Raw genomic sequence first — 26,356 nt, 5'->3', positions numbered from 1 at the left:
TATATATATGTATTTATATTTTAAAGCTGATGGACAAATAGGCCCAGGTATTTTTATTTACAGAATCAAAGCAACATGAAGGTCACCCTGAATGTCATTGAATTATAATCTATAGACCTTTTGTAATCCAAATTCAATATATGAGTTTGAATGTAAATAACATTAGACCTGTTCCAGGTTAAAGATGGCAGCTGAGATTCTCTGGATCCGATCCACCACTCGTTCTGGGTCAGGAGGMCCCTCAATCCTCATCGCTATGTCCCTGTAGAGGTTCAGCTGCCACCTCACAGCAGGGTCTTCAGACTGTTGAAATTCACACAAACAAATCAGMCAAAGTATCCAGCATGAGCTCAGATGATCTGCGAAATCTGCAAAACGCTTGCTTTGCTAAGATCTGCATACCCTTTCTCGAAGGTGCAAATTCTGATGTATATGGTCTTTCACCTCTTCGTCTGTGTCTTTCTGTTGGACAATGACAGGAAACAACTTTCTATGACAAACATATAGAACAAAAATGGGCAGCATCTATAAAAAATGAGCAAAATAGCAACAAAAGTGGAAACGGAAGGAGAAAATATGAGAGAATAAAGTGATTCACATTCCTGATCTCATATCAAACTGAAACTGAAGTAAGGACTATCAAAAAATCATTTATAAAGCATCAAGTTGCTGAAGCTGTCAGATAAAAGCAGTGAGGAAAATAAAGTGTTGTGAAGTAGAAACCCTGAAACGAAGCAACTCAAAGTATCTCAAATTCATCTGTACAACTTCAATAAACATATTCTCATTATAGAGTCCCACATTGCTTTTCTGTCAAAATATTAACATACGTTTTCTAACTTTTGATTGCTCGTGTAATAAAAGAAGAATTCCTTGAAGGAAAACACAGTCAGACTACCTGCAAGTCAAAGTTTTAAGCAAAAATCTCATGCAGTCTGTTAGAACTCAAAGTATGTTGTGGATGATTTTCAGCTCCTACGACATCAAATTTGGGCTCAGTATCTAATATCCAGTTTTGTATTTGATCGTCATCCATAAACATGTTTCCTCACCATGAGGTAGCGGGTCTTGGCAAGAGAGATGAGCTCCTGATCCCCGGGAGTACACATGTTGAGACCGATTGGCAGCATCTTCTTCAGAGCAGCCACGATCAGCGAGGTCTGGATGGAGTAGAACTCACCRCGTCTCTTCTTGTGCTTCCTCTCCTGGTCTTGTCCGCCGGACTGAAAGGTTAACCGTTTCAACTTCAGACAACACATACTGGTTTATAAAACATGGGCGCTGTAAGCTGCGGAATAAGTTCAGCCTCTAGCTGCACTAATGCTGCGTCTGATCAAAAGCTGAAAGCAATAGAGATATTTAATTTTCAGCCTTTGCAAAAATCCGTGAACGGATGCAATTAAAGGGTGTGTCTCAATTCAGGGGCTGCATCCTCATGAGGGCGCATTTGTCCGCCGCTTACGTCACTCCCCAGTTTGTGGGCTCCTCCTCATGTGGCCTGCAAAATCTCAAAAATGATGCATCCGAGTATCCTTCCCRGCTTCCAGGATTCAATGCGCCGCCAACAAACTAAACAGGAAAGCCAAGACAACGGATTTTATTTAACTAAGTCGACGTAGTTTGGAAATTAATCATGAAATGAAGAATTTCATTTTAAATATAAGTTTAGCAACTTAACATGAAATTCACGCTGCAATAAGATGTYAAATAAAATGCAACTACAGGTACTGATACTGAAGCTAAACCCAAATTAATATGTTTTCTTATTTATTTACGTGCAACTTTTTATTGTCAAGTTATTCCTCCAGTAAAAACGTGTGAATACATGTCCTGACGCATTTTAGCGAAGGCTAGGCCGTCTCATTTCACAGCAGTTTTATGCAGCCTACCCGGACTGAATGGGCTGCAGCCTACGTGGGCCACGGTCTAGGTAGGMTGCAGCCCCTGACTTGAGACACAGCCACAGTGCCCCTGAAGCGTTAGCAGTGTGGTCTCACCTCAAAACAGAACTGTTTCTGTTACAGCTGCAAACTACTTTACATGACGCAAAACTATGTTGCTGAACCAAACAGGAGTATCTGTTTGGTGCAAACATTTATCTTAATATCAACAAAGACATTTACTGCTTTTACACAGACACACACATAAACAACCTCATGACACATTGACTTCAACAACATATAAATATAACTACTGGTCAAACACACAAAATTATCAACATTAATCAACTGCAAACACACAAATGAACACAATTTACCAGAGAAGGACAGAGTTTCTTTACTCCAAATGAGATGTGTTTTGCTCATAACGCAATGAGGAATGACCAAACTGACCACGTCTCATAGGATGAAAAATGAGGCCACAAATATTCAGGTAATAATAGATTATAGAAATTACTAGACTATAGAGTATTATATCACATCGGCACAAGCTATTGGCTTTTCTGCTCTGAGGTTTTCAGAAAGAGCACAGAAGCCAATAAGCCGGCAGGTTAACAGCTCATGCACTGCATCACTCTACCTTTTCCTTAAAGGACTGTTAGAGGGACAGAGAGACAGAGGAGGACAGACAGAGAGAAGCAGATAGAAAAAAAGGGATGAAAGTGCAGTTAGTGAAGGTGCAGGGGGTCCTCACATGAGCATGCACTGCAATGAAAAATAACATTATTGTGCGTTTTAAAAAGCTGACTCAGGCAGACAAGATCTTAAATGCAGTCCTGTGACACTAGCGAGGGTTGACGAATGAAAATTATATGTATTTATTTTATCGACCATGCATGTGTATTCACACTGACAATATACACACACACATGAAACTTGCTTTGCACACTGTGCTCCTTTAAATTAAACGCAAATGAGCCTTCCCTTGTGATTTCTTTGTCTCAAATGTGTGTGTGTATCCTTGTGCAGTAGGCTCTTTAGTTTTCATCATGTTAACATATGAGCACATGTTAATGCTTTGACATGGCAGAAAACATGTTAACATGGTCCCATTTGCAGTGTGTTTGTAAGGAACCTGTAGAAACACTGAAATACTAATATATTCATGTCAAATATGAGTCAAGATTTCTCTGCTGCAGTGTAAAGTCCTGAACATGGGGTGGCAGTGTTGAGAGGAAGCAGGCAGGAATAAAACTTACCTTTGACATCTTTGTTTTGTTGTCTCCAGTTAARAAGGACAGGTTGTTGATTTCATTCTGCACCACAAAGTTCTGCTCTTCTCTTTTAAAATTCTGAAAACGTCAACAAAGTATCTGTCATATTTGTGGTCTGAATTCATAAAGCAGCGTGCGGTTCTAGCGTGAGACTTACATGAGATTTGCACCAGAGAATAAATATCTCTGCAACCATTCTGAAGAGCTCGTTGGAGTCTATATCTGGTTCTTTGAGCCACCTGGACCTGAAATCCCAGAGAAACTTGAGTTCACATTCTGTACTTTTTCTTCAGACGGTAAAATCTGTGCAAACTCAGCGAGTTAACCTGTTGTTGTCCACATAGCGGATGAGCATGGGGTAAAAGGCGTACAGATCCCTGCAGAGGATGGCAAACTCGTCCAGGATGAGCAGCTCGGCCTCCTGAGTGTCTCCTTTACAGTCGGCCTTAAGAAGCTCCTCCTCAGCCACCACCTTTACCGTCTTCTTCTTGAGTTTCTCCAGCGTGGGTAAGAAGTGGCTCTTCAGCAAGTCTGCACGAGCCTTGCTGATGATGGGCTGCACGTAAACTGATAAAGGAGAAAAATGCTGATTTATACCAATTCTTTTTCATCAGTTCATTGTGTAAAGCAATTAGAAATTGAAAGCTCAAATCATGCACAGAAAATCGGTCCAGTACTCAGCCTTGAATGTTTTTTTTTCGCACACATCTAAAGATTATCACAGCGCTGGTGTCTTGTTTCAAATTGTTTTTTGGAAATCATGGATGCCGTGTCTTCAGGGCTAAAGAGGTAAAGGACTGTCCAGATTTTTATCAGTGTAAATTTCAAAAGCCAGCCTCTCTGATGGTATGGGAGTGTGTTAGTGCCCAGGCCATGTTTGCCTTGGTTTATATGCTGCAATCCAAGCCACGATTTTTCAGGAATGTCCTGCTGATTTCAGCAAGACAATGCCAAGCTACATTCTGCATGTGTTACAACAACGTGACTTCATAGTAAAACAGCACAGGCATTAGACTGGCCTGCCTGCAGTCCATACCTGTCTAACAATGAAAATGCATGGTGCAAAGCTTGGTGTCCTCATTTCCCAAACATATTGAATGTTGTTAAAAGGAAAGCTGATGTAACACAGTGGTAAACATGCTCCTGGCCAAGCTATTTTTGGTCGTGTTGCAGGCATCAAATTCAAAACGAGTGAATATTTGCAAAAAAAAAAAAAAAACCCAATAGATTGAACATAAAATATCTTGTCTTTGTAGAGTATTCAATTGAATATAGGTTGAAAACTATTTGTAAATCATTATATTCTGTTTTTATTTATGTTTTACGTAACGTTCCAACTTCACTGGAATTGTAAAATTCAATCAGCCACAAAATATCCAACAACTGCACAGTATAGAGCTGGKATTTTCTCTACCTGCGATTCTCTTCATCCACGAGGCCTCGTCGATGCCCAGGTTGTTGTTGAGGATCTTGAGGATGTTGCCRAGGATGAGGCTGAGGTGCTCCGAGGTGACTGTGGTGCAGCAGATGTTCCCCCCGCTGGCGGGCTGGTTTTCAGGCCCCTTCTCCCACCAGTAGGACAGATAGTTGCACAGCATGGGCAGCACCACCTCGATCACGTGGGGCATCTCGGTGTACCGCGCTCCAGACTCGGCCATGTCGTTGATGTCTTTCATGAGGCCGTCCAGCCGYGGCATCCCCGGACACATTTCTTCAACCGACGCTCGAATTCCGAGGACTTAACACATCCCAGGGGATCCACATTACACACTATCAACCGGTTTTGTTGAACTTCTTTTAAAATGGATGTTGYTCATTTTTAAAAGCATTCACTCACCGGTTCTATCCCGTGCACTTTTGGTATTAAAAACAGAGCAGGGGTTGTACGTGTTAAGCTTTGGCTCTAGGAAGGCTACAGGCATAGCCCCAGCCAGAGTGGCCAAACACTGGCCGAGAGCTGGCAGCTGCCTTTTGGAACACAAATAAAATGAATTACAACTTGTTTCTTTTGCCAACATTTTGTTAATTCAATACAACTTTTAAGTTAAGGATACCTCTCCACGTAGATATTTTTCCCAGTGCCCAATGCATAGAGGCTGGTCAGGATTCGATAGCAGGACACTTGGACGTCATCCACTGAGGAAAAGCAAAAACAAGAATTATGACTGTAAAGCATCACTGTAAGACCTCATTTTGTAATAACAATGTATTATGTAATAATGTAATAAAATAGGGCTTCAAATGTAATAAACTCGCACTAAAACCGCATTATGTAATAACTGACACAAAATGTAATAAAAGTCTTCAACGCATTATGTAATAACGTTATTACATTTTGCAGCAATTGTTACAAAATGTGGTAGTGTAATAATCTGGTGCATTATGTAATAAACAATCAAAAACCAGTATTTCTGTTCATCCTAATCAATATACTTGTAATAACTGTCATGTTGCAAATATTACATAATTAAATCTTTATAATTTTGGTCAATAAACATCAAACTTCTCATCTTTTATTTGCATTTTCAGTCAAATTCTTGTGGATATGGATGCATAGAGCAATCTCACGGATTTTTTTCTAGTTTTATGGAATCTTTCAAAAACTTAGTTTCTAATTTATTCAACATGTTAGAGGCTGTAGGACATTAAACAAACAATTATTAACATCAAATATCTACTTCCAACCCACTCTATTGCTAGAAACAAGTTCTTCAACCCTCATTTCCTTCTGATACAGAAGCCGACAGTCCGCCTGCACTGCGCCCCCCTCCCCTCCGATGGTCCACCTGCACCCCCCAACCCCCCTGCCTGTGATTAATGCGATCATTTTTACGAAAATTACAGATTTCTAAGGCTCATTATACAGGTAAACATCTGAAGGGGTTGACATGTAAGTACACCTAACTTTTAGATATATTTTCGGAGTTGTCTACAAGGTGGAATAATTTCTGTAACAGGGATCAGGACTGTAAATCTGAAAATGCAAATAAATAATGAGAAGTTCTGTGTTTATTGACCAAAGTTAGTTATGTAGATTTAATTTTGTAGTATTTTGCAACATGACAGTTATTACAAGTATATTGATTAGGATGAACAGAAATACTGGTTTTTGATTGTTTATTTCATAATACACCAGATTATTACACTACCATATTTTGTAATAATTGCCGCAAAATATAATAACGATATTACATAATGCGTTAAAGACTTTTATTACATTTTGAGTCAATTATTACATAATGCAGTTTTAGCGTGAGCTTATTACATTTTGAAGCCTGATTTTATTGCATTATATAATACGTTATTACAAAATGAGGTCTTACAATCACTAATTTCTTCATGTTTTCTTGCATTTTTAAAACTGTACAGATCAACAGTTCTCTGGGCTTTCTAAAAGTCTGCTTGTTTTTTTTTTTTTTTTACAATTTACTGTCCAGCACTTATACTTCACCGTGTTTTACTTTCTGAAGCAGATAATCCACACATGATCTCAACCGACCATCACACAACCTCAGAAACACTTAGGAATATATAATTACCTTTCACTGACATCTCTCCTGCTACTATATATTGATGAAGCCAAGTTAAAAGTGCTTACAACACTATGACGTCATCATCAAAGTAGAAACTTGTCCACAAACATCACTCTGAATGGCAGTAATGAGGCTCAGTTATGAACCCTGCTTTTTTAAAACACTGCGCAAAACGCCTTACCTGCAGGAACTGTGCGTCCATGCATTACAATACACACGACACTATCTTTTTGCAGCCTCCCAACTAACGTGCTTGCCCTTCCGTGTCAGGACTTACAAAGCAGGTCGACTCCAAAGTGGTGCTGGGTGATGTGTTCAAACAGAGCCGTCAGAATGGGGAGCAGCGCCACGGTGGTGTAGTTGATATTCTGCGACACCCCTTTCATCTGCGAGCGGGAGTGAGTGAACTTCCCCAGCTTCAGGTTCTCGAAGGTTTTCTCCAAGTCCTCTGCAGCATTCTCAAAGAACATCCTGAGGCCCAACCTCACCTGCTCTGAGCCTGACTTCATCACCGTCCTGTTAAAAGATGACAAAGCAAAGCCAGGGCTAWAAAAGTCATATTATTACACAATGAAGCCACAAATCCAAATCAAAAAACTTAATTTAATTACAGCCAATTCAATCAGTAGATCAATTAACTTTGTAAAGCCTTGATGTGTCATAGAAGCAAGTAGGAATAAAACCAGTCCCTGGGTATCATGTGTAGCTCTTCAACATGAGCCATCCTAATGCATTGCTGATTTAGCCTCATTAAGCTTGAGCTGCATTAATAAACAGTAGTCTGTCTCTAAAGAGCAACATAAGCCTCAGGCAACATGTGCTGCATGAAATCTGAGCTGCCTTTTTAAAGGCCAGAAGACGCTCTTTGTTAATGCCATTGCTTCCYGTAAGAATTGTGTGTTTGAAAGAAAAGCACAACAAATATGTTCCCATTTAGGATCCAGATGACAACAGATCCACTTAAACAGTGAAACGGTGCAAAAGGTGTTCAAAACAGTTTGTTTAGCTACAATCATTTTTTTWAAAACAAATCGTGCTCCAGGTTTTTAATTTTGCTGCCAAGCTCCCCTGTGTGCTCTGGGCTCAGCCTAATTTGCACCCACCTGGTGTCGAGTGTGTGTGCCAGGATGTGCAGACAGCTGACCATGGTGGTGGAGTCGCTCCCTGCAAGGCACACGCAAAGATCATCAGTGTGAACACACAAGATGGTTTCTATAGATTTTATCAAAATGTACAGAACCTCTTTCATGACAGAACTGAGTTTAAAGGAAGGACTCAGCTTCTAATACTCTGGTCACAAAGGGCATCATTTTATAGCAGTAATGTTAGTGTTATTATTTGAAATTGTCAAAATAGAAAAAAGCAATTAGAGTTCTAGAGGGCCAATGGGGGAATGAAGTGGTTGTTTATCCTTGTAAGGTTTTCAGGTCATTTTGGACTATTTTGTTCATTTTATCACAGTTTGCAACCCCACCTGGCTTCTCATGCGTCACACTGGCTTATCTGCATTTTAAGTCTTCTCATTTACTTCTCAGTTCTGCTAACAGGGATTTTAACGAATACGAGACAAATGCATGCAAACATTCCTCTGACCAGTCAGTAGACATCAGCTCACCAAAGAGTGAAATCCTGTGTCTGACAAGAGCTGCCAGTTTACAAAACAAGCTGGAGACGTGAAGAATGGAAATAGAGAGGAAATGAGAAAACCTAAGTGAGTTCATTCTTGAAAAGAAGGGAAATGATCACTTTTAGATATTGAAGCAGAAATCTGTGGTAAACGGCATGCGGCACGTCTGTCTTTAATGTCAGGAAGTGTGTGAATTTGTTACCTGGTGACCATTTCTTTCTCCTTGTTGGAGGCGTAACCACTGCTGCTGAGGTTCTTGTTGGGGGAGGAGAGGAAGTACAGAGAGTGGTTCTTGAAGTACTGATCGATGAGAGGGAGGAGGACCTGACAGASAGAAACAATGAGGTTTAGATTATATCTATATAGGTCAACAGAAATAACAAAAAGYCAACTTATACTGTATAAAGATTTTGTCAAAGTATTTGTAAACACTTTCTTACCTTGGCAAAAAACTTGATTTCCTGTTCATGAGGCGATCTGTCTGTTTTGCCACTGGCAGCCATGGCCTCTGAAATGAGAAAAKACACATTCTTTTAATAAGGAAAAAAATATATACGGCAATATTTTTCTTTAATCCTGTGTTAATAATAACATACCTAAGTGGGCAATGAATTCCTGGGCAGAGTCGACGTACTTGAGGAGCTTTTTGAGGAACCTATAGGCGAACCTTTTTTCCATGGAGGAGGAATCCTGCTCTAGGTCCTTTAAACCCCTGCAACATATACCACTTCATCTGTAAATGATCACTCGCATAACCCCGTAGTCTTTTATTCTGAAAAGCACTTCATCAATCACTGACRGTTATACATATGGTGTTGTAGAACCTTGACGTAACATCAGTGACATGCTCTCTGTGTATTGACCTTGTAATGCTATAGCCATTAATTTGCAGGAAGCGAAAGAGGTCCTGAGCCTTCTCTCGATCACGGGCCTTCTCCTTGGCTGTCAGTGTGTCGTAGGGCACCAACAGAGGATGTGTTCCCCCACCTGAAACCACAAACGACCCTGTGCTCAGAAATGATTTACTCACTGTGTGTGAGGGCACATGGAGTGAAATTGCCTGAGATGAACTCGTTTAGTTAAAAAAATAAAAAATAAAACAAAAGGCACTCAGGCTCATCGGCACATTCAAAGCAAACACAAACCACACAGCACCTTTAATCYGCCCACACATATTCCTATAGTCTTTCCCTGTTGCTTTGGCATTCTTGAAGAACTTCATTAGGCATTCACCTCGGCTTCCAAGGTCACTTTTCTTCTTCTTGGCCCAGATGTTATGGTAATTCTCAGCCATTACCTCCACCATCCCCTTGGACCAAAAAAAAAAAAAAAAAGACAAACTCATTGAGGAACACATCCTGYGCACAATGCTCATTCCCATTTGGGACATATTGGCTTTGATCTCACATGCATCTGAGAGCTCTTTTGATTAAAAAAAGAAGGAGAGAAAGGAAAACGTGGTGTTACCTGCAATTCTCTGGATAAAACCACGTTGCTTGTGTCTATTGGGCTTGGATTGAAGCCATTGGCCTGGAAATGAAAGCACACTGTGTAGTTAGCTACAAACAAACATTTGGATAACACAGAATTTTCCACTTTAATAATGTTTGTCAAAGGATTACTCAGTGCATGAATTTTTTTCTGCTGTTTGTAGAAGATAAGGAATAAAATGACTGGATGATCTGCAGAACCTCTGTTTTTAATGTGCAGCAGAAGCATTTTGAGTCAGTTCTAGCAATATTACAGGTGTAATATCGTAGTAATTACTTTTTGTTTCCAACTTTGTTGAACACAAAAAAACTTTAATCTTTAAGCCAGACCTGAGAAGCTTGAGATATTTTTCTCATTTTCTCATTCTCCCTCTGTTGAGACATGCTCTCTCCATCCTTTGTTCTGTCGATGCTCCAGCCCATCACCAGCATGCTCTTCAGTGAGTCCCTAATTGGCAATCTGTAAATCTCCTTCTCCTGAAGCACAGTGACAGAAATTGAGAACAGAGTAGAAACCATGAGCCGTTTATCTTCAGGTTATCTCTCCAGTGTGCCACACTGTATTTTACCTTCTCTGTCAGGGCTTTGTAGGTCCTGAGCTGAGGGTGAGTCTTGGCCTTCTCATCCACACAGTCTCCATATTTCCACCCAAGCAGCACCTGACATACAAACAGAGGTGGGGGGAAACAATCGCTGATACTTTTAGAATCCTTTGCTGAATGSATTTATCATTTGCAAAACTGATTTCAAGGTTAAGTAAACATCAAAAATTGAYGAGTTACAAAGCATTCGGTTCTTGCTGTTCTCAGCTCTTGTTAGTTTGTGACAAATAGGACAATGCAGTCTAAGCAGAACGATGAGAGGATTTTATATAATGCATGCAAAGAAAATCTATTTTTATAACAAAAAGGCACTGATGGGAATTCTTGCTCTTGAAATCAAATTCTTTAATTTCATTTAGCTAGTATGCTTCTCAGTTGCTGTGCTAAGTAGTATTTCTTTAAAGCGTGTGTGGGGGGGATTATGCAAAATTTACTGTTTTGAGCTTTATATCATGTTATAATGTCATTCCCTCATCACACATATAAAGAGCGTTGCTTTGATTCATTCATGCATGCTTGATAAATCTCCTGTRGTAGCCATGTGGAGCTGCYTWAATGCTTGCTGGTACAAAGCCCCGCCTATTTGTACCTAGCTCCTCCCTGGAGCTCAGTCTGCAGCCGAGCTCCTGCCCCACAGAGCACCCCTCCCCCGAAGCATTGTTGTGAAGATGTGCTGAAGTGGGAGTGTCAGAAATGGTAGGAGGTTTGTAAAAAGAGAGGCCAATGTAAAGGTGTTTAGATAGACTATGATACAAATTCAAATTTAATTTTCATCACATCCAAAGTTGATGTAGTTACTTGATTGTGGTATAGAATTGAACTGTTCCTGGAAAATTCATAATACCACCCCCCCCTTTAAAGAGAGACATTTTTAGAAACCTGTCCTTTTCTTTCAACACTTTTCACACACAATTTAATTGTCCCCTCTAGTATTACTTGAGATATTTGATCTTACCTTTTCTGCAGACCATTTCTCATGGCAATGCTCACTGTATTTGTTGGCGAAATGTTCAAGCTTTTCTGGCAGAACAATGCTAAAAGAAAAAGTGACAGTTATTCAAGTTAGTGCTGTACATGTTAGGTGGAATCACAATGTATTTGGTCAGGCTGATGATTATTCATTGATTTCAAGCTGTGAAATACTCTTACTTTGCAATATTGATGGGCTTAGGGTCAAAGTTCCCCTGGGCATCAACAGAAATAGGTTTTTCTACGGTCGTATTGATAGAGGCATCCACGTAGTCTGGTGGCAAAGCTCCAGCTATGGCACTGAGACAAGGCATAGCCATCTTGAACAACTCAGGTTCATACTTCTGCATGGGAAATGAGAAAAAGCTGGATTTAGATGCGTAATTTACTCCCTTAAATTCTACTGCCTGAAAATAAGAATTTCTCCTAACAAATTAAGCAATGTATTTTGTTGCTAATTTACAGCAGCTCTAAATAAAGCTGTGCTCTGCAGTCAGTTCAGGGGCCAGAGGAAGAGACGTTAATGAAGAATTATTCGAAAGGCTGAGAAACCAGGATGCTAGAGGGATTGGATCAATGTCGGCTGTCCAGATATTGATGCTTTCAGCTCAACTCTTTGCACAGCCCGCCTTCATGAGTGGGCATTTAGTGAGATGTGCTRAGGCCAGAGAGCTGAACTCCTAACAAGGTGTTTGTCCAAAACAGCTTCTTGCATACACACACACACACACACACGGAAAAAAAAAATTGTGGCGAATTTATTGATGGAACCCATATCAGTTCTGCAGAGCTACTTTGTTTTCACAGCCAGTTTGTCATTAACAGGAAGCAGATACCAGATACTGTGTCGAAGAGATGAAGTCATGACAAAATGAAGCAGCAGCACCTCACCCTTTGAGACAGAGAATCAAACACGCCCCAGAAGATCTTCTTAGTGAGCAACAGCTCGTCTTCGGACGCCGTACCAAAGCTGCCCCAACCCGATGGGAGGCAGTAGTACTTCCAGTTCTGCTCATAGTGGTTGGTTAATAGCTAGGAAAAAAAGCAACAGTCACATGAAGAAGATGACTAATCAAAAACAGGCGTGCATATTGACCTCTAGCTGCACACACTTGCAGTAATATGCATGCTGTGGATAGTGTTGACTTCTACTGTACAATGAAAGCCAAACATGAACATGTAACAAACAACTGTGTCCACAATTGTACAGGTCAGTCACAGTCTATTAAATCCTCAGTATGTCTTTCTCAGGACCTGATAGATGGAGTGGAGCACTGAAGTCAACAGGTCTGTAATCACACAATCCAGTTATTTCATCCCTTTTGTTCCCCTTCCCCTGCACGCCAGATTTTTACCACTGTATGTGCGTTGCCACCGTGCACTTATAAGTGTGAAAGCAGTGGGTTGCTACCAGTGGCATTACATTAAAGGTGACCCTTCGAGGAAAGTGGAAAAGCTGTTGGAAGCTTCCCATCAAACAAAAAGTCCCAAAAAATAAATAAATAAAAAATAAAAAAAATAGGGATGAAAAAAATCCCACAGAAACTAAAAAAGATGTATTATATAAAAAATAAATAAATAAAACACAAGAAAATGGAAAAATTAATGGCAAAATTCAAACAGTAACCTTCAGCATCCAGATTTAAAGTGGAAAAACAAAAGATGACAAAGTGAATACAAAAAAGGTTCAATAAAASGAGGAAATTGTTGCCAACCCTCAGAGGCATCTTGCAGTATTCAGTCAACAAGGGCACATCAAAGACGAGACGACGCAGGAGCTGCTGAAGCATGGAGGGACGAAGGTGCCTGCAGATTAGGGTTAGAAAGAGATTAAAAAAAGGCTGCTGCCCTGGGCTTATTCAAACTGATTAAGTTTGTCACRCTGACTCAAAAGGATTTTAAGAAAACCCCTGGATGTGAGTTAGAAGATTAGCTGATAAATACTGCTGTTATTTTTATAATTCTTGTCATGTGAAATAAAAAACAAGTTGTATCACAGGCTGTGAGGGAAGGGGGGAGTTAAATCATTCGAGTTTCCTGTGATCCTCACTTGCAAATGGAGAGCAAACACTCTTCTATGGCATCTCTCTGTGCCTTGGTTAGCGAGCGGCCCTTGGAGAGCCGGTAGATGGTGTGCAGGGTGGAGTCGATGAGGGTGGCGAAGTGCTCGGTGCCAGCAAAGAGAGGGGCACAGCGGGTCAGGAGGGGCAGCATGGTTGAACCAATGTATCGATTCATGGCCAGGGCTGTCTCGGTGGTACACAGACCCTCCTGCACRGAAAATACATCACAGACCATACAGTTGGCAGCCATAAATTCAAAGGGGACATATAATGCAAAAYACACTTTTGTAGCCRTTAAATACATTCTGTTGTGTAYTTGGAGTCTCTAGAAGTGCAGCATCAAAACGAGTTGATCTGAGACAGACCTCAAAAAAGGGGTGAAAGWGGGGCTTACAGGAGGAATTCAGACTAAAGCACTGCAGTTCCACTTAGACCCCAACTGAATGATTTAAATGTGAAAAAGAAGGATTTTAAAGCATGATAAGTCTCCTTCAAAATAAAGCTGCAATATTTGGTGAAAGAGATATGAAACAACACTAAATGACTTAGCCAGGTCTTTACTTCAGAACTCCTCTTTACAATACAAAGGAAATTCTTTGTAGGTATAAACATACATGCTTGTGAATTTAATTAAGTATCTTCAGTCCCAGCAGAAATATTTCCTGCTCGATGGAGGAAATGATAGCTGCAGGATATTTTATTTTCAGGTGTTGTCGTAATTATACTCTTTAGTGGGTCTGACAACAGCTTCAGAACTTGACAAAATATCAAGACAGTCCTCCGAAATGTCCATCCCACAACCCACAGAGGCAACATTAACTGCTAAAAAGATGAAACAACCCACAATCATAAACCTGTGATAGGACCCAGATGTTATTAAGCAGATTTTTGTTCTTGCAGCTGTTTGAAAACTGAAAGTTTGTAGATTTCAGGTTTTAGAGTATTTTTGTTGTTCATCTACTTTAAGGAGATCTATAATCTAAATGAGAGGCTCTCATTATTTTATCACACATTACTGATTCTAAAACTCTACTTAGAAGTCACTACGGCTTGTTATTTCCTGCTTCTCTCCCACGCTGCTGTCTAATTACCGTATCCATAGAAGTAGCCGCCCTCAGGTCAGGGAGGAAGCCCACTTCCAGCAGATGAAGCAGAAAGCTTTGGTCCTCGATGCCATACACCCTGTCTAAAAACAGCACCATGGGGGCTTTGTGGTCTGGGCAGAAGCTGGCTGACATGTCTGGCTCRGTCACTGATCCGTCTGAGAGAGATCAAATCACAGACAGAAAGGCACCGAGTTAWAACTGCACGATCCATTCAGGTGTGAAGCGATGAAACACCCAGGGAGAAGGGTTCGGTACATAATGGCAAGTCTCTTTTGATTAGAGCGGTGTGTATTTTCTGCTGCATGTAGCAGTTTCTATATGGTGGACCCTGGACTTGCTGACAAAGCCTGTGTGGTGATGTTAGCAGCACAAATAAAAAGCCAAGTTCACCATGTTTACATGTGCATGTAGATCAATCAATACAGCAAGACAGCTCYATTGAAATCTTCAGAGTCATGGGGGTCAATAGTAAAACATAATGCTGATTAAAAAGGCATGAGCAGAGAAAATTAATCAATATTTTCGTGTTTTGCAAGAAGTGTGAACAGTATGTGAGCAAGACTTTCTGATGTGACATGTATTAAAGATTTGTAATTATAAAAAGCAAACTTCCTGATTAGTACCTTTGTTAGTGACCGGCATTTTGAGAGGAATGCTGATAATTCCCACAAGATCCTCCGTGGGCACCAGAGAGCGCAGGATGGCACGGATCCGCAGAGCTTCCCCTTTTCCCTTGTTGATGAGCTGGAAAAAAAAGTGAGTTAGCGAAAGAAAATTACGGAGCCCGCGAGGGGACATGGGGGATTTTCTTTTCTTTTTGTGTTCCCACCCAAAAGTTGTTTAACACTGTTGTGCCTGCCTGTTTATTAACAAACTCACATGTTTACCATTAGCGAGTTAGCCTACTGCTTTGATTCAGCTTTAGAATGAATATATCACACAACCAGGCATGGAAGTATGTCATATGCCGATATTTTGACACAGTGCAGCCACGCAACATCACGAACTGTGGCAACACATCCTGTTTTGGTAACCGGATATTTCAAAATAAAAATCTGATTTCATTCAGTTCACATACAAATCAAACTTTTGCGTGGGAACGCAAAACAATATTGCGAGGGAACGCAAAAGTATTGCGAGGGAACACAAAGGTATTGCGTGTGAACGCAAAAGAAAAAAAATCCCCCATGTCCCCTCGCGGGCTCTGTAAGAAAATAGCAAATGTGGAAAAAAAAATGCTCATAATACATACATGCATCTCAGGAGCACAGCGTCCCAACAAGTCAATAAGTGCAGAGTAGAAGGACATGATGGCATTGCCCATGTGGACCACTTCCTCTTCATCATCATCATCACAAGACCTCCAAAAGAAAAACAAAAAGCAGGTAAGTGTTTTTTTTAAAAGGCACAAGAGTAAAGATGAAACTTGAAAGAAATGAGCATCTCATCTTTAGGTTATGTCTTTAGGATTGATTTTACATGCTTTGCCTGATTTTTTTATGGCTCACAGGTCAGAGCTGACTCGATGCACGGAGCCAGGCAGGTCCAAAGCGGGTGTTTCAGAGATCTTAATGGCTTCCTTCATCGCAGCCAGCAGACCATTTCCTCCCTCGCCTCTAAGAGCAGGTCCAAAACATTCTGGGCGACGGATGAGCAATTTCACCACAACACTCGAGTTCTCCTCCACACTCTCACCTTGAACACAAACACACAACCATGTAGTAGTGCTTTGTACTTAAGTAATTGAAATTCTTTAAAACTTTAGCGAGCTTTTTTGGCAGGTGGGCTTAGAAAGAGAGAAAAATTTAATTAAAGAAAGGGAGTGACTGAAGAACAGATAAAATGAAGAGTAACTGCAGTCATACCGTTGACAAAAACTGCAAAACGCAGGAAGGACAGATATCGCTCTCCTTCGATGGGGTTCCAGCCGATGTCTGGGTAACCTTTAGCCAGAAGCATCAGACAACTCTGGAGTCCACATCCAGCCAGGTATGTGACCACCTACAGATAAATTGCAAAGATTATATCCCATAAAAGCCAAACACAGATCAAACTTTAATTTATCCATGTGTGACAGCAGCACCTGCAGCCACACTGAAAAAAAGATTTTAGCAGTGACCTGGGTATTTTCTCATGTATGATTTATGAGATTTAAATTTAAAAATGCCCATGTACAAACTACTAAAACAACTAGACATTTAGCTCTTTTATTATATTATATATATATTATCCTCTTTTTTAAATGGATTGTACTTATATATTGTAGCAGCTTTCTATCCAACCAGGATACTCAACGTGCTTTACACTACAACCTGTGCCCTCATTTACCCATTCACACAGCTCTCTATTAGATCTCTATATAAAGCTAACGTATACCAATCAATCTATAGAGACTAATCAGTACTTTAAATCACATTCATACACTGATGGGACACACATCAGAGGCAGTGGGGATTCAGTGTCTTGCCTACGGACACTTCGACATGTGTCAGACTTGCGGGGAATCGAACCAACTCTCAACTCAAAGCCAACTCTTGCATTAGAAGAATGACTCCCCTAAGCGCTCAGCCACAGCCGCCACATTTTTAACACTATTTTCACTGTAGTTGACAATTTGGAGTGCAATTGGTTAACTTTGCCCAATCTTGCTGCAGTTCATTTTGTAACTTGCAATGTGTTATTTTCTATTTTCTTTAACTTACAAGTTTCTGCCCCGCTTCACATAGCAGAAGTCATAATTAAACATTTCTGCGCTGCTATATAGTCGTAAACCCCTCTATGAAACTAGAATAGACCGCCCCAAAAAGTTGGACGCGGGGTGGTATGTGACGTGCCTCATTTGGATTTAAAGAGACAGCCTCAAAATGATTTGATCTAAGACACACCTCAGAAAAAGAGTGAAGGAGGGGCTTGTGGAGTTACAATAAGGAAGAATTCAGACCAAAGCATTGGAGTAACCCCTGGGTACAGACTGCGGAATGAGGCGGGGTCGGATAATAGGCGGATTCGTACGTCTGACTCCGCCCTCAACTCTAAAATTAACCAACCCCAGATGTTAAATTCTTAAATTAACCACGCCCGATTTTTCAAGCCTCATATTAACACCACATTCATGACAAGCCTTGGCCACGCCTATTGGACGTCCAACCCCATCTACTGTCCGACCCCGCCCCATTCCTCTGTCTGCAGCCGGGGGTGTTTGAAGCATTGCAGTTCCACTTTATAAAGACCCCAACTGAATGATTTAAATGTGAAAAAGAAGGATTTTAAATCATGACATGTCTCCTTTAAATAGGGATCACAACCCAACAGAGTTGTACTGTTTCATGACAGTAGCAGAAGGAGTTTTGTAGTTGTCTGATTTTATTTCTTTTTAACATGTCTTTGAAGGGAAAAGGCTCACCTTTTCCAGATCGGGTTCTTCGAGTGCCAGTGCCAAGCCATTGTTGTCCATCACAGAGGAAGCAGCAACATCAAGAGGGGTGGATCCCCTCATAGATGGTGAGGCTACAACACAAAGCACACATAAGGTCGGCTACATATTGCTGACGCTGTTGAAACTTAAATCTTAATGCATGTAGCGCTTGGCATTGTGTGTGTTTCATCTAAAACTCAGCAAACAGCAGGGGGTGGTATTTTCTTTAAAAAAAAACAGCCTGCAGCTAATCTGTCAAAAGCAACTAGTTTGGTTTGGATCTTTTGAATACAAAATAGCATGAGTGCACAGGCTATCATGTGTAAAGAAGTTTTGTTTTATACTTTTTTATACCAGTGTGGTTATGTTGTGCTTGTTTTGTTTTGTGTCTGTACCAGTCCTTAATGTATAGATTAAGGACTGATTAAATGCAGCCAAGCTTTTTATAAGATGTCATTTGAATATTATCCAATTAATCTGAGGGGTTGTACAGGGCTGTACCCTTACCRAGGCCCACGCTACTGTTCTCCAGCAGGTAGCTGAGGTGATCGAACATGGCTTTTTGGTTCTGCCGACTGATCCGGCAAAAGTAACACAGGAAGCGACAACAGCTGGCCACCATTTTAGGGAAAGCGATTTCCTGAAAGTCAACATAACAAAGTAAAAACTTCATTTGATTTTTTTAATACCAGAGCAGATACTGTGTTTCATTTACATAGAACTTTTAAGAGAGCAACAAACTGGATTTATTAGATACAAACTCAAATATACTTCCCTCATTTTTCATAAAATAACTGTCACTCAAAAAAATCTATTTAAATGCACTCATTTTGGAGAGGTTGCTGCTTTACTCTGCAAACTTCAACCCTCTTACTATTAATACTTCAATGTGTTTTCCTCTTTTGTTGATGTGTAAAAGGCCTAACATTTCACACAATGCGAGTCACCCTCTGCCCTTCACTTTCAGAATCATTAATACACAACCTGTAACCACACAAAGAATAGCATTACAGCACAGAAAAATGCAACAGTAGATGTTTTCAAACCTGAGATTTGTCTCCTCCAAGTACGTTGACCATGACCTGCATTACCGTCTCATGCATGCCCAGTATTCTCATCAGGTTTGGGTGCTGGTAAAACACTTTGTTGTTCATGATATCACTGCATAAATACATGAGGAAAAACCCCAGAATATAATGAAACAAAAATAGTTTCTTTTATGAGATTAATTATTTCTCATCATACACCGAGCATCTTCTAAACTAATAAGTCGTCTTTAGAAATTAGCCGACATCAGTCGTTTTTAGCAGCCTTACCTGAGTCCATCGATCATGAGCTTCTCCTCCTCCTTCCCCATCCTAACAGACAGCAGAGATCTGATTTGACCAAGGGAGGCCAAGAGGTTGATGGTGTCTTGAACTGAGGCAGCACTAATGGTGTAGGTCTTCCTCATGGCCCGGAGCAGCTCCCCGATGCTGTCATACTGCCTCCTCAGCAGACTGAACATCTTGCGAACAAGTTTTGGGTCCTGGATGTGGCACTCCTGGGACCAGCTTACCATGGTCTGAGAGATGAGCTCCTTCAGATTAGCTAAAGAGGATTTTCAGCAATTAAAATACTTCAATGTAAATATTTCACACACACACACACATATAAGATTTTTAACTTTTACTGCAGGTCGTACCATTCACAACATCATAGATTTTTCATTATAATCCACATCAGTTGAATGTATCTTCTTCCAATCACATCATAATAAGTGTCATAATTAAAACTGGCCTAATTTAAGAAAATAAAATAATTTATACCATGTTGTTTCTGTAACAGGTCCACTAATTGAACTCACTAATCTTTTTTATTGGGCAGGCAGCAGACTTTTCCCCCTTATATAAACTGCAAAGAGCAGAGGGATGGACTCAAACCAATAAAACTAAAAAGCTGACAAGAAAGATGGTAAAATCAAAGGGAAATAACCAAAACAGATTTTCATAGGGTGTTAATAAAATACTACTTGCAGCCAACACATCACTGCTTTCAGAGATCCTAAATACCTGATCCTATACCATAAACTGTAAACTTATTTTTGATAAGTGAGATGACAACAGGAAAAAACAATACTGGAAGGGTGCTTTTAGATCAACTATACATAAAGACAATTATTTTTTAGGCTGAAAATTCTTTAACCAGCAGACAAATTCTAAAGGCTCATGTCTTATGACATAAAAATGCTTGATTTTCAACTGAGAAACAAACCATTATGTAAAGAGTAACAAAGGGAAAGTGGGTAATAGTAAAGTCCCTGTGACGTATATACAGTACTTCAACAAATAAAATATTTTTATATTTAGGAAATTGGCATAAAACGCATGATTTTACCCGGTTTGTCACGTAACTGGCATATTTTCTTTTGAAGTTGGCTCAGTCAAAATGAAACAGGAAGTGACACCAGAGGGGAACGTTTAATAAATTGAACAACAAGATCTTTGTTTATTGTTTGGCCTTCATCTTTCTGATGGTGACTAAGTATAATCTAAAGAAACACCAKATTCTTCTCTGCAGTCTGTGTCGTTGGCCATTGGCTGTGTCTCAATTCATGGGTTACAGCCGACGTCGGCTGCATTTGTYGGCCACTTATGTCAATGCCCCGCGCCGTAGGCTGGCCCAATTTGTTTGTGCCTACACAAACGGCCGACAAATGAAAAATTGGTATCCTACACTGCAAACGTTATCCCAGAATTCATTGCGTCGTCAGCAAATTAAACAGAAAAACAAAGATGGCAAAGTTTTTTTAACAGTTTTTTTATTTTTTTAATGATGGAGTTCGGAATTTTATCACTGACCAAAAAATGCAAGTTCAACAACTTGGCTGAAAAAACTTTTAGTGCAATGAGATGTTAAATAAAATGCAGTTACAATGACTGATACTGGAGCTAAACCCAAATTATTAATGCTTTTTATTTATTTGCTTGTAACGTTTTCCTATAAAAACTGAATTTTATGAAGTTTTACCTTGAAAAAACAACTGAAGTTGTGTGATATAAAATGTATCATCGTAGTAATGAGGCAGAGCGTGTTTACGCAAYTTTACATCTTCTGTAGACTGGACCATCTCATTTCACAGCCATTTAAGCAGCGACGTACGGCCCATGTTGACTGCAGCCAACATCAGCCGCGGTCTACGTCGACTGCAACCCATGAATTGAGACAGAGCCACTGCAGCAGGGCTCTATTGAAATGCAGACATTCCTCTTTGTCATCACTTCCTGTTACTTAAAGTGCAAATATCTCAACAACTGTTCATCTCMGCGGCGTGATTTTTAAAAAATATATATTATCAGTGTTATCTTYCTACAAGTACATTCATGTTTATTACAAGTACTTGACGTAACAGTCACGTTAATGCTGTAGTTTTGTCCWTGTGATTAACAGGGACATGTTTGGACAAACTATTGTATTTGTAGGATCACCTTACACTTCATTAAAACAGGATCAATAGGTTGTGTGTGAGAGAATAAAGCAAGGAGGATAAAACATAAACTGAGCTTCTCGGAACCATAAAAGACTACATTTTTACCGGACATTTGATTTACTGCAATTAGCTGATGTCATATACAGGCCACTGTGAATGTATTATTTATTTAATAACATTTATAGGGGTTGATGATCAATAAATTTCTGTATGGGTTTTAATGGGCTGGAGGAACCAGCTTACAGGCATAAGCAATCCTGCTGCTGTAAGGTGTGAAGGTGCTACAAAAAGGGCAGAAGCTTCAATTTGGTACAAAATGAAAAAACGCATTTCATCTTCTCACCCAGTGTTTCACAAGCCCTAAGTCACACGTCACGCCATWAACACACACACATACACACACTAGTTTTCCCCACCGTTTTGATGCTGAATCCAGTTCTCTAACGTTTTCTCTCTCAACAAACAGATGTGGCTTGTCATGYGTTTCCCTGATGAAAACCAACATCTTTTAAGAGCGCAGACACACGTCTCCCACACACTCTGTCTCACACAGACGCACACAGATTTCTTCAAGGCAACTTGTCATGTCTAACCAGTAAATGCTGTAGCTGGATGAGCCATTTATCAGAGGAGGAAATAGTCTTCTGCGCTCCTTTTACTTCATTTCTCTAAAAATAATGGCCACGACAACAGCGCCTGTATCTTCGGGGTACTTAAAAGGGGGAGTTATGGCTCAAGTCACAGCACATAACGTATTATATCTCATGTTCACTCGTCATCGTTCCTGTAAACCCTCTTTTCAAAAAAACGCACCAAAAATGTACACTTATAACAATCAATACAGTAACACCGACACAATGAAAACACATCTAGTTCCAAGTACAAATAAAGCAATAAATAAATAAATAAAYAATATCTAAAAACCTTAATTGTGTTTTTTGATCCACTATATGAGCCACCCTGCTTTTTATGCTCGATTGTTTTCATAAAATTCATCCACTGGTTCATGAGATATTTTGCAGACTTCACAAACACATGAACACGTGCACATAATCCCGGGGCATGCAACCTGTGGCTCTTTATTCCCTCTGCAACTGCTCTTTGAAGCTTTGACCAAAACTATCATGAGATAAAATTTGGGGGGTTTTATGCAAACAACAGAAAAGGCTAGCTTTAGCAGTTTTCATATGTGATCAATGCTAAAAATACAAACAGCAAAATGTGTTGATTAGATCAGGAGTTCTCAAATGTTTCCATGCTACAGGCCCTAAAAAAAGCATTAACTTTTGATCTTTAAGGCTAGATTAGATAAGAATTAGAAACATTTTTTTGTTTGTTTTTATGGCAATGGTCTTTTCTTTTCTCTTAAAGTGTGAGAATAATAATAATAAACATTAAAATTGGATACAAACTTTTAGTTTAAAAATATCACCCCCTTGGACCGGAAAGGCACCCATTCGACAAACTCAAAGAGGCCCACGGGCCACCAGTTGGTAATCATAGTTATAGCACATTTTGTAGCTCTGAATACATTGTATTAATGAGCCAAGGAGCAGAAATGACTCCTTTGATTGTAAAGGCAAACATAAGCAGACATAAGCAAAAACAGTACTTCCATCTTTTTGCAATAATTCATATAGCTTTAGATAAAGGAAGACAAACAAATGCAGCTTTAACCCTCATTATCATTACAATTATTCAAATGAAAAAGCTTTCTGTAGATCTTCTAATATTTTAAGCCCTCACRTTGCTCTGATTCAAAGGTAAATGTGATGCTCCTGAGCTCTGAAAGCTATGACTCAATAGCTTTCATGATGCACCCAGCAAAGATCTCCACAACCATGACACAAAGCATTCATTTCAGGAAAGGCACTCTGTTTCCATCCACATGGCTCTCTCTGAYATGACTGGAACAGTTTTAAAGCCGCCCCGTCAGGGTCACACAAACCCCCGTGGAGTGACTGCGTTTCATTGTCTGTGGTACCAACTCAGTGCTGAGACCTGAATTTACTTCCGAGATTTCTAGCTCGATCTAAAAAACCAAGTTTCAGAAGCAATAAAATACATAGTTTTACGTTGGCTAGTTCGGCGTAGATATATGGCATCCTAAAGCAGTTTGATGTTCTTTAACAGCTGAAGCAGGGACATTTTCAATGGCTAAAAATTGCAGCTCAGATGAATAAAACTCAAAAGATCCAGCTGTGAGCAGCGGGTTAAAGTTGTTGTTTTCTTAACTGAAGGCCAACAAAACAAAGTGCAGAGCTTCTTTTTTTATATTAGCTGATTTAAAAGAACAGTTTGCAAACAGTCACTGGAAGGTTTATCATATGAGGGCTGTTTAAGAGAAAATGTATTACTACTTTCCTACTGTAGCTGCTCTGCAGTAATTGAAAGGTTTAACTGAATTTCTTTTAGAGGTTTACGGCTTATTTTGTGTGTGTGTGTGCGTGTGTATATATATATATATATATATAATTTTAATCAGGTCAAGGAACTAATGTTGTCATTCTTTTTCTTTCTCTCGCTCTCTGAGCTGCTGACAGAGGATGAGCTTCACTCTGGAGCCTCTTTCCCTCCACCCTCAACATAACCATAATAAAATTGAAAAGTAGCTGAAATGGAAATGACTGCTAYATAGTAGCTCGGTCTACAAGACAGCCACTCACAGACAGATGAAGCAAAATCTGAGAGAGCAATAAAAGCAATGCAAGAGGCCGTTCAGTTTGTTCTACCCTCTCTTTGTACAAAAAGAGGCCAACAAGGGCGTGAGCAAACACAATGTACAAAGAAGGGAAAAAAACTGATTTACTGTCTGTGAAGCAACAAAAAGAAATGTTTTTTACAAACCTGAGGACAAGCAATGAAAGAGGCTACTTTAATGTCCTTCTAAAAAGTGCTCTTCAGTTTTGAGCATTTAGATAATAAAAAAACTCACAAGATTCTTAGAATTTACGGTAAGCTGAATCCAATGCTCAAATGTTCAAAGGCTATAATTGGGGAGTTTTTAAAAAGAGTTTAAAATCCTCATCAGGTTAATCACAAATGCATTTTGTTCATTTTAGTTGCCCCAGTATAGACACRACAACTTATAAACCCAACAAAATAAAGGAGAGTTCCTCACATGGTGCAGCTTGCTTCTTCTCTTTGGGTTCTTGTGCTTTCTGAGACTGACTTTTGATCCTGTTCACCAGCATAAGGAGGCGACCCTTAATAGACGTGTCCCGCTCGTCATCTTCCTCTTCCATTGGGATTCCTGCACATCACAACGGGACAAACACCACATTGGTGGACTGATACAAGAAATTGTGCAGCTTCTGACAAGTTTAACACAAGTCTTGAGATGTTTGTGTGATGAAGAGATATGCAGGAAATAATAGAAGAAAACTGATCACTATTCATTCAGATGTATTCTCAATCTGTGTAAGGAATGTTCTCCAATTGTTTCTTTACTGTGTAATATAAATACCTTACAATGACAAATAGAATTTGAAGTGTCTGTTGAGAAACCAGTAAAGTCTCTTTTTCTTCAGTAACTTCAAATCCAAAAAGTTTTTGGTCTGCCTGCTATTGGTCTTTAGAGAAAAAAAAACTTCTGTTGAAGCAGCAACTTCAGCCTCTCAGATGCTGTTAAAATAGATGAGTTCTTCTCTCTCACCTTAAATCACATGTCTGAGAAGAATCTACTACTTCTCAGTTTAAATCAGCAGAAGAAGGAGGACAAATTATTACTCACCTTTAAAGACCTAAAAGGCCTTGGACCTAATACACCTCAGATTTACTGACTTGGGATGTGTCATCCTGACTACTGAGACGATGGGGCTTTTGCTATTAACACCCCAGCTTTCTGGTAATCTGAACTCAGGTAATTTTTTTCTTTTCTACAGCTTCTGGATCAGAGGTGGAACTAGGCTTTTTTTCAAGGGGTGGCCAAGGTGTTTTTAGAGGGCATATACAATAAAAAAAGCACTATAAATATGATAATTCAAGTTGGCCACCACAGTTCATTCCAAATGGCTTGATCTGTTTAAAAAAACTGAGCTGAAATTTTGTGTGACAGCAGCTAATAATGACCCAAAAGACATATTAAATGCTACTCACATTTATTATTCAGCCATTTTTTGACACACAAAGCAGATTAGCATAGAAGTAGACAAGAACAATATTTACTAATTACTAAATGCTAATTAAAAATTCAAGATGGCCACCACTTCTAACTTTAAAAGCCTATAATGTTGCCATTTTAAGACCTGTTGGGATTAAATATGTTGTGAAGTAGCTAAGAATGATAACATGCTGATTGCCAATGCTAATTCCAATTTAAGCTAACCACTAATGCTAATGCTAATTTTGCAAAGGGCTGTAATTCAGCCATTTTTATACATAAACACCTAAAATATTTATATAGTACAGTAGTATCAGAGAACAATCTAAAGGCAAATACAAAATCCAAGATCCCCACCCAATTGTCCATTAGTTATTGGTGGCACTTCAGCTGGCCAACCAGGTTACAGAGGAGGAGGCACTTGCCACCATGGCCACCCATCTAGCTCAGCTCCTGTTCTGGGAATGTCTAATAAACTCACCAAAAACACCTCTAAGTATATTGTCACATTTTCACCCAGTGACATCATGCTGCTTTTATAAAACGTTTTTAATTAATCCTATAAATGAGTAGTGAAACACAAGGTCGCTGCATCATGCTCAGTCTCCAATGTTTTCTAATTAAAAGAAGCTCAATGTTTTATCAGATCCACATCTCACCACAGTGGAGCTGCAGCTGGTTGTGAAAGTCATAAAGTTCCTCCTGTATGTCTACAGGACACGGACAGTCATCTCCCGTACTGAAGGTTAGCAGCATATTGATCTGAAATGTGAAAAACATGAAATCAAACAGATGTATCAGATAATATACGGTATATATATATATA

The 26,356-nt window shown here is 39.6% G+C and overlaps 1 protein-coding gene across 1 annotated transcript in view; it reads right to left on the bottom strand.

Moving 5' to 3' along the window:
* Nucleotides 1-26,356, bottom strand: part of LOC106520141 (ryanodine receptor 3) — a 117,807-nt gene that overhangs the window by 24,494 nt on the left and 66,957 nt on the right. The window contains exons 37-73 of the mRNA XM_014012091.1: nt 26,190-26,292; nt 24,550-24,681; nt 19,276-19,549; nt 19,006-19,120; nt 18,467-18,599; nt 17,948-18,051; nt 16,410-16,545; nt 16,053-16,239; nt 15,797-15,905; nt 15,168-15,288; nt 14,530-14,699; nt 13,426-13,646; nt 13,091-13,181; nt 12,267-12,407; nt 11,556-11,719; nt 11,362-11,440; nt 10,374-10,463; nt 10,135-10,281; nt 9,782-9,844; nt 9,548-9,623; nt 9,178-9,301; nt 8,911-9,026; nt 8,755-8,822; nt 8,517-8,638; nt 8,303-8,352; nt 7,791-7,851; nt 6,965-7,203; nt 5,209-5,290; nt 4,992-5,122; nt 4,569-4,892; nt 3,481-3,721; nt 3,312-3,399; nt 3,140-3,232; nt 2,521-2,535; nt 1,053-1,223; nt 403-462; nt 169-303 (exon numbers count right to left, since the gene is read on the bottom strand). Coding sequence (XP_013867545.1) covers nt 169-303; nt 403-462; nt 1,053-1,223; nt 2,521-2,535; nt 3,140-3,232; nt 3,312-3,399; nt 3,481-3,721; nt 4,569-4,892; nt 4,992-5,122; nt 5,209-5,290; nt 6,965-7,203; nt 7,791-7,851; nt 8,303-8,352; nt 8,517-8,638; nt 8,755-8,822; nt 8,911-9,026; nt 9,178-9,301; nt 9,548-9,623; nt 9,782-9,844; nt 10,135-10,281; nt 10,374-10,463; nt 11,362-11,440; nt 11,556-11,719; nt 12,267-12,407; nt 13,091-13,181; nt 13,426-13,646; nt 14,530-14,699; nt 15,168-15,288; nt 15,797-15,905; nt 16,053-16,239; nt 16,410-16,545; nt 17,948-18,051; nt 18,467-18,599; nt 19,006-19,120; nt 19,276-19,549; nt 24,550-24,681; nt 26,190-26,292 — 4,776 coding nt within the window. The remainder of the gene's footprint in view (nt 1-168; nt 304-402; nt 463-1,052; nt 1,224-2,520; nt 2,536-3,139; nt 3,233-3,311; nt 3,400-3,480; nt 3,722-4,568; nt 4,893-4,991; nt 5,123-5,208; nt 5,291-6,964; nt 7,204-7,790; nt 7,852-8,302; nt 8,353-8,516; nt 8,639-8,754; nt 8,823-8,910; nt 9,027-9,177; nt 9,302-9,547; nt 9,624-9,781; nt 9,845-10,134; nt 10,282-10,373; nt 10,464-11,361; nt 11,441-11,555; nt 11,720-12,266; nt 12,408-13,090; nt 13,182-13,425; nt 13,647-14,529; nt 14,700-15,167; nt 15,289-15,796; nt 15,906-16,052; nt 16,240-16,409; nt 16,546-17,947; nt 18,052-18,466; nt 18,600-19,005; nt 19,121-19,275; nt 19,550-24,549; nt 24,682-26,189; nt 26,293-26,356) is intronic.

This window comes from Austrofundulus limnaeus, unplaced genomic scaffold (assembly GCF_001266775.1).
Source record: "Austrofundulus limnaeus strain Quisiro unplaced genomic scaffold, Austrofundulus_limnaeus-1.0 Scaffold2, whole genome shotgun sequence".
Classification (NCBI taxonomy): domain Eukaryota; kingdom Metazoa; phylum Chordata; class Actinopteri; order Cyprinodontiformes; family Rivulidae; genus Austrofundulus; species Austrofundulus limnaeus.
The sequence above is the reverse complement of the archived record's forward strand: the minus strand, read 5'-3'. Positions and strand labels throughout refer to the sequence as shown.